The sequence below is a fragment of the Sarcophilus harrisii genome, chromosome 1 (genome assembly GCF_902635505.1).
Source record: "Sarcophilus harrisii chromosome 1, mSarHar1.11, whole genome shotgun sequence".
In the NCBI taxonomy this organism is placed as follows: Eukaryota; Metazoa; Chordata; class Mammalia; order Dasyuromorphia; family Dasyuridae; genus Sarcophilus; species Sarcophilus harrisii.
The window spans coordinates 713,016,064-713,029,923 of record NC_045426.1 but is presented as its reverse complement, the minus strand read 5'-3'; the positions used below and the strand labels follow the sequence as shown (position 1 = coordinate 713,029,923).

Below are 13,860 nucleotides of genomic sequence, written 5' to 3'. Positions count from 1 at the left end.
CTAATGAGCGCTGTCTATGAGCGCCTCCAGATGGGTCCCTCCTCCCTGATCACAGCACAGATGCTGATTCCTTATGACTTGCCTGCAAATTCACGCCCCCATTGCCACGAGCTGTCTATAAACGCAACAGGCGCTGCTCCAGTCGTGCTTATTTCTTACTGAACGGTTCCAGGAGGCGGGTGGAGGGAGGAGACAGAACCACAGGATTTCTGGGGTCCAAACCAGGTCCAAGAACGTCCCTTGGATCCCAGTCAGGTTAACTCGAACAAGTTTTGTGAGACTAGAGAGAAAAAACCAAACTGCTTCAAAAGGGAAACATTTATTCGTAAACAAATATGTAACCAGTTATACTTGTGGGGGGTGGGAGGGCAAGGCTCCCCGGCATTCCTCTTCAACTAGTACTCTTCCCCTTCCTCAGCCTCGGCCTCCACCGAGTCGACGCCCACCTCTTCGTAATCTTTCTCCAGAGCGGCCAGATCCTCCCGGGCCTCCGAGAACTCGCCTTCCTCCATGCCCTCCCCCACGTACCAGTGGACGAAGGCTCGCTTGGCGTACATCAGGTCGAACTTGTGGTCCAGCCGCGCCCACGCCTCCGCAATGGCCGTGGTGTTGCTCAGCATGCACACGGCCCGCTGCACCTTGGCCAGGTCGCCGCCGGGCACCACGGTGGGGGGCTGGTAGTTGATGCCCACCTGTGGGGGGGAGGAAGAGACTGTCCACTTTGTCATCACTGGTAGTTATTAATACTCTGACCTCAGGCCCTCTGCGGTCTCCAGACTTCTAGCACTGCTACCTTCTCCCCAGACCAGGGGAGCTAGTCCTGAAGCACTCATTCCTTCGGTCTAGTCCAGGCTGTTTTTTTGTTTTTGTTTTTTTTACTCTCATCAGATACTCTGGAAATGTGTTTTTCACTTTCCCCTGTAACTCGACAACTCCTGGGAGCTCTCACAGACTAGGGGGCTAATGCTGGCCGGTGGTGTGCGCACCCTGACAACTGGCACCAAGCACCAGCTCTGTGCACATTTTTCCAAGGGCAGGCAGGGACCATGGGGCTGACCCCTCTGTCCACTCAGGCAGCTCCCAGGTTCCGGGCTCCTTTTGGTAAAAGCGTAAGCCTTAGAGGAACCTAAATGAAGCAAACTCAAGCCTAAGGACACGCCTTTCTCCCTCCCAGCCCTGTGCCTTTGCCTTTGCAGCTGCTGCTTCCCATGCCTGCAGAACATTCCCTGATCTCTGCCAAGTGACACCTTCCCTTCCCTCCCCCACAGGCTCACAAATTTAGCTCAGCCTCCTCTTCCTGGCTCCTCACCGTGACCTAGCAGACATGATCTCATGCACCTGCTGGCACCCCTGGCTCCTCTCCAGTTTTGTTATGTTTATGGACATCTCTAATCTTTGGGGACCTAGCACTGCACCTTCCCCCAGAGCACCCTAACTATATCCAGGGGCACATACGCCAAGCAGGAAGAGGCATCACATCCAGGGTCCCAAGGAGGAAATCGACTTCTTGCCCAACACGTGTGGGATTGAGGAAGTGTCCTTATGGGATTCTGTATAGCATTGTTCCGAATCCATGGCTTCCTGCCCCCAAGCCCAGGGACCCCGGCTTACCTTGAATCCCGTGGGGCACCAATCCACAAACTGAATCGTGCGCTTCGTCTTGATGGTGGCGATGGCGGCGTTGACATCTTTGGGGACCACATCCCCTCGGTACAGCATACAGCAGGCCATGTACTTGCCATGGCGGGGATCACACTTGACCATCTGGTTGGCGGGCTCGAAGCAGGCATTGGTGATCTCCGCCACAGACAGCTGCTCATGATACGCCTTCTCGGCCGAGATGACCGGAGCGTAGGTAGCCAGGGGGAAGTGGATACGCGGGTAGGGCACCAGGTTGGTCTGGAATTCCGTCAGGTCGACGTTCAGCGCCCCGTCGAAGCGCAAGGAGGCCGTGATCGAGGAGACGATCTGCCCGATCAGACGGTTCAGGTTGGTGTAAGTGGGCCGCTCGATGTCCAGGTTTCGCCGACATATGTCATATATGGCTTCGTTGTCGACCATGAAGGCACAGTCGGAGTGTTCCAGGGTCGTATGGGTGGTGAGGATGGAGTTGTACGGCTCCACCACTGCCGTGGAGACCTGGGGCGCCGGGTAAATGGCAAACTCCAGCTTGGACTTCTTGCCGTAGTCAACCGAGAGCCTTTCCATGAGCAGAGAGGCAAACCCGGAGCCCGTGCCTCCTCCGAAGCTGTGGAAGATGAGGAAGCCCTGGAGCCCCGTGCACAGATCGGCCTGAGGGAGACAAGCGTCGGTCACCGAGGGCCACCAGCGTGCTCTCGCAACCCCCCCCACAACTGCTGCAAAGCTGCTCCCTCCTCTCAGAACCCACCAACTGCTGCAAAGCTGGTAAATCGTCTCAGAACCCCCCAGCTGCAGATTCTACATTTGCTTGCTGAATTATAAGAAGTTAACTAGAGGCCTCCGCCCTTACTTTTTCATGTCATGATGACCAAGTCCAGGCAGAGATGACTCAGCTACACTTGGCCCCCCAACGTATCTCCAGACCAATCTCTAGTTCAATACAAGCAGCTGACTACCTTATTGATGGGGGCACCCTGAAACTGTCCTTGACTTTTGGGGTAAGCCCCGAAATTCTCCTAACAGGTACCCACCCTTGGGGCAGTTACATACGTGGTTTCATTAAGATTGGCCCAGGACCACTTCCTATTTAGCTTGAATTTAAGTGGTCTCATTTAGCTGGAGACCTAGATCTGATATGTCTACTGAGTAGACAGTACTGAGTAACTGTACTCTCTCTTAGTTGAAACTTTAGTCTCAGATTTCCTATTTAAAGGGCAATTTGGGGGCTCATTTCTTTGCAGAGGGCCCAAAGCAGGACCACGCCTTGTCAAGGAACCTCTCTCCTTGGCATAACTGCCTGTCAGGACCCCTGCCCGCCAAGAAGACATTCTATTCTCAGGGTTAACACCTCTATCTCTCTGCCAGGATCTTGCCAGTGAAGAAGTCAGTCTCCTAGCAAAAGCTGACTTTTCAGTGCCAGTCTAATATTTTGGGTTCGTGAATTCTTTCATGTTGGACCTGCGCCAACCAAGGAGGGGTTTCCACCACTCTGCATTGTCCCTAACTGCATCATTATGACCATTTAGGTCACTGAGTGCCCCATTTTCTCCCCCAATTGAAAAAGCGCATTCATCTCATGACCACCTACAGGGAAGCTATTCCTTGCTCCAACCAACTCATGATGCTGCTGACAGTCTTTTGCTTATTTTCCCCTATCCAGCATAGGTGAACCAATAGAATTATTTGTCTTTGGTAGAGCTGTTCTTTAATGTATGGATATCTGGTCCTATAAAATTGGGACTCTGGAAGAAGCCCCATCTCATATTGTGAGGAAGAGCTGAAGACCCTTTAATAAAGGGCCACTGCTCAGAGCTCTGCCTCAGTGTCTCTTGTAGGTGGGATGATTTTAATCCCTATAAAGGCATCCTGCAGGCAGGGGGCGGCTTATTTTTGAAACCCTTGCCCTTTCTATCCTTTAAATGCATCTCTCAGAACAAGTGTTTGCTGAATTCCAACCAACAGGATGTCACCAAAGCAAAGAGTATTTGCCTGGGCCAGAAGGCCCTTGCCTCTGCCCCAGTGGCTGTCTGAACATGGGGCACCTCTCTGCAGCTCAGGACACTGTCCCCCTCTCCCAGCTTCCCAGACCTGATCTCCTTTCTCCCTCCTGGCTCTTCATCAGAGTCCTGGCCCCTAATGGGGTCCTGTACCTAACTGGGTACAGGTACCTTCAGGCTCATCCTGGGCCCTTTCCTTTCTGTCCCTCACCTCTCACCTGGTGACCTCATCAACACCCACAAGTTTAACTCTATGGACACCGATGGCCACCTGCTCATCTCTCCCGAGCCCAGGCCACATCACCCATTGCTCAGCTGAGTCCTCTCCGGCACCCTCCCCCTCCCCTGCAGTTCCAAACAATACTCCCTCACCCTGGGCGCCTTTTTCCAGGCTCTCTGCCCTCAGGCCTGGAATGCAGAGACCCTCTTTACCTCCACCCTTGAACACACCCCTGTTCTCTTATGTGGAACCTTCCAAGGAGGCCATTCTTGGGCTGCCCAGGAACTAGCTTCTTCCTCCGGGGGGTCCCTAGATTTTATTTTGCACATACTTTTAAAATGTCTATTATGTCCTTCATTCAAAATGTAAGCTCTTGGAGGGGGTCTTTCTATCCCGACCATAGTGCTTGGAACACAGTGGGTGGCTAATAAATGCTTACTTATTAAAAGTGTTTTGCAAAACTTCAGAATACTAGTTATATGTCACATTAAATCAAATAGTATTAGGATACTGAGAAAACTTTAAAGTCAGAATAGAATTTAAAGACACTCTCAGTCAAAGTCAGAAGAGTTGACACATGTGCAATATCTTAGGGTTCACAATGGCAATACATCTTGTTAACACTGAAACAAGATCTGAAGCCACAGCTCTTGGCTCTAGGACCATTTCACAAGGTCTCTGGGTCCTTACCAGTTTGCGGATCCGATCGAGGACCAGGTCAACAATCTCCTTGCCAATGGTATAATGGCCTCGGGCGTAATTGTTGGCTGCATCCTCCTTTCCAGTTATCAGCTGCTCAGGATGGAAAAGCTGCCTGTACGTGCCAGTACGGACTTCATCTATGGAAATGACAAATGTGGGGCTGATTATTTCACATACTTTTTTATCTTCTGTGTGCTCAAGTACAAAACAAGAGCAACTTCAGATTCTGCAAAGGAGCACATGCTCCCTAAAGGCCAATAAAGAAATGATTTGAAATTCAGAAAATTTCTCAGGGAGAATGTTGTAGGGAAAAGAGTGGGGAGAAGAGAGTATAGGTGAATGAATAAAAAGTTAATTATGTAGGTGACATGATATTTCAACTAGTAATTAACAATACATAGCATTCATAGACTGCTTTGAGGTTTACAAATATCTCATTAGATCTCACTTCTAAAAAACTGTGGACAGAGGTTCGAAATATTGTACAGGGAGCAACAAGAGAAAATGCCAAAGGAAAAAAACAGGAAAACAAAATGACTTCTGGTGAAGCTTTACAAATAGCTGAGGAAAAAAGGAAAATAAAAGAGAAAAGGAATAAGATCCCCCCCCCCCATTGAATGCAGAATTCCAGAGTAGCAAGGAGAGAAAGGGTTTTCTTAAATGAACAATGCAAAGAAACAGAAGAAAACAATAAAATGAGCTGGAGATGTCAAGAGCAAAATAGATATGGTAAAAGACAAAAGTGACAGGGACTTCACAGAAGCAGAAGAGATAGCCACGCTGCCAAGAATACACAAAAGAACTACACAAGAATGTTCTTCAAATCACTGGTAACCACAATGGTATAATCACTAATGCACAGTCAGAAATCCTGGAAGCACTGCTAACAAGGTTAAGGGACACGTGGAATTCCAGCTGAGCTATTTAAAACCCTAAAAATGAGTTTTTGAAGTCCTGCACACAATATGCCAGCAAACTTAGAGAATTAAGCAAACTTAGAGAATTAAACAGTGGCCACTGGATTGGAAAACATCAATTTATGTCCCAGTACTAAAGAAGGGAATGTCAAAGGATATTCAAATTCAGGATATTTAAATTACTGAACTGAGCAAGGTTATACTTTGGCTTTGGCAAACATGAACTAAAAATTGCCAGAAGTGCAGGTTGGTTTTCAAAGTGGACAAAGAGACTAAACTGCTAATATTCTCTGGATTCTGGAGAAAGCAAGGAAGCTCCAGAAAGACGTGTACTTCTGCTTCATTGGCTCTACTAAAGCCTCTGTGTAGATCACAACAAAACATGACAACTCCTCAAGAGATGGGAGGATCAGATAATCTTATTTGTCTCGTGAGGAAACCATACTTGGACCAAGAAGCCACAGTTAGAAAGGAACAGAACATTTGAGTGGTTGTTAAATTAAAAAAAGAAGAAAATAGCCACGTTCATCAGAATTATTGTATAATCATCTTGTTGCTGTCTACAGTGATCTCCTGGTTCTTCACTTGGCATCAGTTCATATAAGTTTCTCCAGGCCTCTCTGAAATCATCCTGATGATCATTTCTTAGAGAACATTATTTCTTAACATTCATATACTGTAACTTATTCAGTCATTCCCCAAATGATGGGCATCCACTCAAAACTGATGCTTTCAAATTAGGTACTAGAGAAGAATTTTTTTTCCTTTGTTTAATTAAAGCTTTCTATTTTCAAAATATATGCATGGATGATTTTTCAACATTAGCCTTTGCAATACTTTGTGTTCCTAATTTTCCCCTCCTTCCTCCCACCCCATCCCCTAGAGATGGCAAGTAATCCAAAATATGTTACACATGTTAAAATGTTAAATCCAATATATGTATACATATTTATACAATAATCAGGCTGCACAAGAAAAATTAGATCAAAAAGGAAAAAAAATGAGAAAGAAAACAAAATGCAAACCAACAAAAAGAATGAGAATGCTATGTTGTGATCCACACTCAGTTCCCACAGTCCTCTCTCTGGGTGTAAATGGCTCTCTTCATCACAAGATCACTGGAAGTGGCCTCAATCACTAAAAGAAGAATTTTGAGAGTGCCTTGGACAGCAAGATCAGTCAATCAATATTTAAAGGCATTAATTCAGACTCTTCACTGGAAGATCAAATACTGAAGCTGAAATACTCTGGCCATATGATGAAAAGAGAGGACTTATTGGAAAAGACCCTCATATTAGGAAAGATTGAAGACAAAAGGAGAAGTGGATGGCAGAGGATGAGATGCAGATTGTCAGGGAAGCAATGATCATGAGCTTAGACAGACTTGAGAAATTCTGCAGGATAGAAAGGCCTGCTGTTTATTGGCCTTTGGGGTAACAGAGTCAAGACACAAAGGAACAACATTTTGCCCTCGTGACGTGATCTGCTTCTCTCCCTGGGTAGCTGTAAGAATGTAAAGATACTATCTGTCCAGTAATTTAGCTCTGAACATCTCTGAGAAGGGACAGGAGAGACAGAGAGAGAAAGTGTGTGTGTGTACACAGACTCCCATATATATATGTATTTTTTGGTATCTCTTTATAACAAGCTCTGTACAATTTTGGTTTCCTGTTATTCCTTTCTTGAATTACAAAAAAATCCTATTTTCCAGCCATTCTGGAGAACAATTTGGAACTATGCTCAAAAAGCTATCAAACTGTGTATACCCTTTGATCCAGCAGTGTTTCTACTGGGCTTATATCCCAAAGAGATACTAAAGAAGGGAAAGGGACCTGTATGTGCCAAAATGTTTGTGGCAGCCCTGTTTGTAGTGGTCAGAAACTGGAAAATGAATGGATGCCCATCAATCGGAGAATGGCTGAATAAATTGTGGTCTATGAATATCATGGAATATTATTGTTCAGTAAGAAATGACCAGCAGGAGATTTCAGAAAGGCCTGGAGAGACTGACAGGAACTGCTGCTGAGTGAAATGAGCAGGACCAGGAGATCATTATATACTTCAACAACAATACTATATGATGGACGTGGCCCTCTTCAACAATGAAATGAACCAAATCAGTTCCAATGGAGCAGTAATGAACTGAACCAGTTACACCCAGAGAAAAAACTCTGGGAGATGACTATGAACCACTACATAGAATTCCCAATCCCTCTATTTTTGCCCGCCTGCATTTTTGATTTTCTTCACAGACTAATTGTACACTATATTTCAGAGTCCGATTCTTTTTGTACAACAAAATAACTCTTAGGACATGTATACATATATTGTATTTAACTTATACTTCAACATATTTAATGTGTATTGGTCAACCTGTCATCTGGGGGAAGGGGTGGGGGAAGGAGGGGAAAAGTTGGAACAAAAGGATTTGCAACTGTCTATGCTGAAAAATTACCCATGCATTTATCTTGTAAATAAAAAGCTATAATAAAAAAAAATTTTAAGTTCTATTTTACCCATGATCACAGGGGCTCAGACATGATTTTAAGACCTAGAAATTTAGTCCAAGTTGTTCCTGATCAGAAATCATTTATGTAACAATTCCATTAAATGCTTACTCAGTCACCATTTGATGATGGAAAACCCAGTGTATCTGAAGGCATCTTATTCCACCTTTGGAAAGCTAACTGTTAGTCCCCTTCTTTTTTCACTGAAAAGAGTGTGAGAAAGAAAGCTCTTCCTTGCCAGTTTAAAGAACCATTAATCTCAAGTCTTTTTAGAGAATCCTTCAGTACAGATACCATAGGTTCCTACCATTACAGCAGAAACTAATACTAGAAATCTAGGTGCTGTGGAGATTTAGACATTGAGAACTTCTGTCACCTCCATGACATGAGGCAGCTCTTAAAGAATTTGAGGAGTGGAACCCAACATTGTTATTGACAAAATTCTAGGTCTAACATTGGTATACAGGAAGGGCTTAATAAACATTAGTTTTTCAGCTTGGACCCACTCACCAATCAGCTAACAATTTTCATAAGGCACAGATTAAAGAGCCTTCTACTTCCTTTGCATCCCCAGTATTCAGCACAGTCCTTGGCACACAGTAAACACTTAATAGCTGCTAACTTGATTTTGCACAAATAACTGTGTGAATCCAAACCGACAATTACAATGATTCTGACAAGCTCTGATCAATCTTGTACACAGTCGGCACTGGATTATAATTTTATGGATATTTCTTAGGTTGCCTTGGCCTAGTTACCCAGAATACTGCATTCCCTCACCACTTCATTTCCCCCTGCTTTCAATTCTATGTCCAAATACCACAGAGGGCTCACCTACTTTTCCACATCATGTCTTATGAAGGGATCTAGAAGAGAAAATGGGAAGTCCCTCTATCATTGTGATTAAAATCTTAATTTAATCACATGCATACATACCCACTACAGTTGGCTCCAGGTCTACAAACACAGCTCTGGGCACATGCTTGCCAGCCCCGGTCTCACTGAAGAACGTGTTAAAGGAATCATCCCCACCACCTATGGTCTTATCGCTGGGCATCTGACCATCAGGCTGAATTCCATGCTCGAGACAATACAACTCCCAGCAGGCATTGCCGATCTGAACCCCAGCCTGTCCAACATGGATGGAGATACACTCACGCTACAAACAAAAACAAACAAGTACAAGTTAATTTTCTAAGAAGTCAGTATTTGTGGGAAAAACAAAAATATCAACTTACCTTTCTTTCTATGCTACTTTATGGTTTTCAAGCCCTTTTAGAACCGTTATCTTTGAGAAGATTCTGGGAAGATTGTGGAATAGGTCAGTAAATTTCAAACTCTCCACATTTCCCCACAGAGGGAACAAATTTGGGCCTCAAGGCAAATATAGATGGGTGAAAAAATCAAGACTGGGGCACAACAGGGGTCCCCCAGGCACAACCCAAGAAAATACCAAGGAAGACACCAACACAAAACGCAGACACCCCCAGGCTAGCTGCACAGAAAGAAAAAGTGGAGATCTTGGGGCTACCACAGAAACTTTCACCTCCTGGACTACGTGCTGAGTCCAGGAAAGCAGAAGGAACCTCTGCTGATTAGGAACATAAGCCCCAGCTTGCTAGCAAGTTGGGGCTCTGAGTGAGAAGGAACCAGCAAACCAGGAATACAGAGGCAGGAGGCAGGGATACTGCGGGGTGTAGACACTTACAGGAGGATGGAACTTTTGGTTTGGGGTTCCAAGTTAGAGGGGAGAGCTGAAGTGAAGCTAGAGGCACCATCCTCCCACCCCATGATTAGGGGTGCTTATACTAGCACTTCTCATAAAGAAAATGAATAAACAAGAAAGAACACAACCACAGAAACTTATTATAATAGGGATAGGGAATACCAGGTTTATCTTCAGAGGACACTGAAGTAAAAGTTACCCCAAAGAGTAACAATAAATGTTTCCCTGCCCAGAATTTATAAAACTCACTAAAAAATTTAAAATGAGACACACTGAGGAAAATAAAAAATTAAAACCATCCAAGAAAAACAAGATTCTAAAAAAGTTAACCAACTAGAAAAGGAGATTTTCAGTCTAATTAAAGACAAAAATAACTCTTTGGAAATTAGAATTGGGCAAGGGAAAGCAAATGAAGCTATAAGAATCCAAAAAGTAACAAAATATAAAGAGTGAAAAAATAGAACAGAATTTAGAAAACAAATCAAGAGGAGAAAATATAAAAATTGGACTACTTGAAAACTGTGACCAGAAAAAAAAGAACCTTGATACAATAATGCAAAAAATCCAAGAAAACTGTCCTTGACTGATAGAATATGAGGGGAAAAGTAGAAAATAGAAAAAATCCACCTCAAAAAGACCCTTTGTGGAAAACACAGATAGGAATATTATTTTGTTTTTCCAAACATATGCAGATAATTTTCAATATTCACTCTCGCAAAATCTTGCGTTCCAAATTTTCTCTCTCCATTCCCCCTTCCTCTCTACTCTAGACAACAAGTAATCCATTGTATGTTACACAACCGTTATTGCCAAATTTTGCAAGAAAAAATAAAACAATTCAAATACACTGGAACTACAATTAGAATTGTTTAGGACTTAGCAGCAGCCACAACAGAAGGCTATAGGCCCTGGAATCATGTATTCTGGCAATCAAAAGAACTAAGCTTGAGGCCAAAAATATCAATCCCCCAAATTATCCATAATATTGAATTTTTAAAAATGGACATCCAATGAACTTGCACATTTTCAGGACTTTATTTCACCCAAACCTGAACTCAAAAGAAAAGACAATGTCAAAGACTAATTTCAAGGAACTTCACGTGGACACATTATTTGGTTTTTTTTTTTAACATGGAAAAATATGCCATATCTTTAAGATTGACACTAGTGACTGGGTAGCTCAAAAGAAAAACTGGGGCAGAATCAAGTATGATCTGACTCTAAAAAGCAAAAACCATCGAGGGAAAGGTAAAAATAGTAAATATGTTATACAAATGAAGGCAACATTAGATATATAGAGAGATGTAGATTTATCTCTCTATATATACCATGAAGTAGGTATAGCAAGCTCCAAAACCTATAAGAAATAAGGAGGGAGAGAGAAGCAAAGGGTGAGAGTAGACAAGGGAGGCAGGGTAGAGGGAGGTTAAGTAATAGCAAGGTAAGTTAAGGAACAGAATTAAAGCAGAAATTAGCAGGGATAAAATAAAAGACACATACACAGTACAATAAGGATTAGGAGTACAATCTATTAGAAAGGAAAGAATGGCTGGTAATCATACTTTAGACAACAAAAAAAAAGATTCATTCTAGAGAGAAATATCTATCAATCATACCAATTGTTTTAGATGCATGTTTACATATGGTTAAATGCATTTATGTGTCTGAGTATATGTAGCTCTATGTATTTGTGGGGGGGCTGATGGGGGGTATATGAATGTCTATATATAAATACATCTGTGCTTCAACTAGAGCCTGCTTGGGGGAGGGAGGATTCAAAGAAAGGGGGAAAAAATGAATAAAGTTTTTTAAAAGTGCCCAGCAAAAAACAAAAGAACAATTTAAAAGGAAGCAAAGAAAAACTGGACGCTCATAAATATAATTTCTTCTATATAGATAATTATCTATCCTTTCTTGAAATGTAATTTCTTGTTATATGTTTTGGATCCTCCCTGATGTTTTGCTGGGCGCGGGACAATGATCTCTTGGGGTTTTTTTCTCTTGTCTTACTTTTTTCTATTCTTTTTTTTTCTTATTTAATGAAATAGAATTAAAAAAAAAAAAACCAGCATTATAGGTCCAACCTAGGGAAGTGACTTTTCTCATTTTACAGGAAAAAAGCAGGACTAGAGAGGCTGAAAAACTTGCTGCCCGTGGCCAAGTCCGGAATCTGAGCCTTCTGGATCCTTGCCCACAATTGTCTCCTCACACTGAAGTTCCGCATTTGTTATCAATGATTAAGGGATTCTGTAAAGTGAGCAGTTCTAGTCCCGATTAGCGCGTACTATTTGCGGCGAGACCACGGACCAGCCCTTCCTCACGTTAAACCCCAGTTTCCGCCTTTGTAAACCTGCCCTCACCCGCTATCTCGCAGGGATCTCCACAGAGAAGCGCCAATCAGGGCCCACATTCCCCTCCCGGGGGTTCGCGAAGCTCTTTCCACCCCACCCCCACCCCCACCCCCGCTGGGTCAGGGGCCGCTGTCTGGGTCAGGGGCCGCAGGGGGCTCGGGGTCACCCAGGGCTTCTGCGGGCATTCAGAGCGGGAGGACCAGGCGACCCTGCCCCCCCCCCCACCTCCCTGTATCTTCCAAACTTTTCTGCGTTGGCAAACTCGGAGCCGGCCCCGCCCCCGGAGCCGAAGCAAGGTCTTGCCCGGGAGAGGGGCGCTTCCCGGGGCTCCGTGGCCCGGCGCTCATCCCGTGCCCCCCCCCCCAGTTCTGGACAGTCAGCACCGTCTGATTTATCGCCGACCCACCAAAGGCCCCGCGCTGGGCTTGTCGGTGTTTCGAAGCTTCCCCCTCAAAGCCTCTCAGTTCGCGGGATCTTGCCCCGCCTGAGGACTTCTCAGGGTGTCGGGGGAACCTCCCGAATGGCTGGGATTCTCCCCGCACTGCCCCCCCCCGCCCTGCCTCGGTCCTCGGGGCCTCCCCCTCCCCCAGCTCCTCAGTTCTCCGGGAGACCCCCCTCTCCCCCCTCCTCCCCTTCCCCGCGGCGGCTCGGGGCGGGGGTCAGGGCAGAGAGGGGAAAGCAGAAGGGGGAGGAAGGCGGCGGGTCAGACCCGGGGGTCGCGGGGGCCCGGCCGCCCCTACCATGATGAGACGCCAACACCGACACCTCAGCCCTCAACGACCAGCAACCGACTGAGGGCGCGCCCAGATTCGAGGCGCGCCGCCTGAGGAGCTCCGGCCGCTGATTGGCCGAGCTGCCCGAACGCCGCCTCCCATTGGCTGAGCCGGGGCGAGGTGCGCGCGCAGGGAGGACGCCACGAGGCTCGAGGCGCGGGACGCGGGGCGCGAGGCTACTGCGCTTGCGTGAAAGGCAAGGCGTGGAAAAAAGCGCGAGGGCGAGGCCCGAAAGAGGCGCTGCTGAGGCGCAAACGGCGGTCGGGGGCGGGAGGGGGAAGGGTCGGGCTGGGCACGAGCCCCCCTGAGGAGGGGAAAAAAGGTGGGGGCTTTCTGACTGGGCGGGGCCCGTAGGCCGGAGATTGAAGGCGCCAAGCTCCCGAAAGCCCCCGCTCTAACCCTAAGCGCGCGCGCGGGTAAAGTGCTCCGCGGCCACCGCCCCCCGAAGCGCGCCCGGTCTGGCGTGGCGCGCACTGCCCCGCAGGGGGCGCTGTCGGGCCTGTGGTGCAGACGGGCTATGCAGTGGTAGTAGGGTCCGAGCTGGTGTTTTGCAATCTGGCCCCCCATCCCCCACCCCCGTTTGGCCAAACAATTCCCCACGCGGGGGCGGGGGCGGGGCGGGGGGGGGGTCATCCCTGGCTCCCTTCAAAGCCTTCCCGAAGCGTCTCTGGCGCGCAGCCCTGGCACCCAGTAGGCGCTTAATAAACGTCACTGAGGACAGAACGTCGCCGCCGGCGGGGCCGTCCGGCCCGCGCTCCGCTCCGAGCCTCCCCTTCTGTCCTTAAGTCACGATGCGTGGGAATGGAGGCCCACACCAGGGAAGGTGTCCGAGCGGGATTGGGGACTTCCTGCCCCCGCCCGGAGCTGTGTCTGCTGCGCCCCCCAGCGGCGGATTAGCCGCTCGTTCCCCTGACCGGAGTCCCCAGGTCCCTAGTCCAGAACGCGAGGGCTGTTGCTGCGCAGATTGTTCTCGGTTCTCGCTCAATTCCGCCACCAGCCGCTAGTTTTGTGTTTCCTGAGAATCGG

The 13,860-nt window shown here is 46.8% G+C and overlaps 1 protein-coding gene across 1 annotated transcript; it reads right to left on the bottom strand.

The window, feature by feature from the left end:
* Positions 1–300: 300 nt before the first annotated feature.
* LOC116420883 (tubulin alpha-3 chain) lies at positions 301–12,982 on the bottom strand. Its single transcript, XM_031949048.1, has 5 exons — positions 12,802–12,982; positions 8,921–9,143; positions 4,549–4,697; positions 1,612–2,292; positions 301–692 (listed from the first exon to the last, which is right to left on the bottom strand). Exons 1-5 carry the CDS (start codon positions 12,802–12,804, stop codon positions 396–398), a joined length of 1,353 nt encoding a protein of 450 aa, XP_031804908.1. The 5' UTR covers positions 12,805–12,982; the 3' UTR covers positions 301–395.
* Positions 12,983–13,860: the final 878 nt, after the last annotated feature.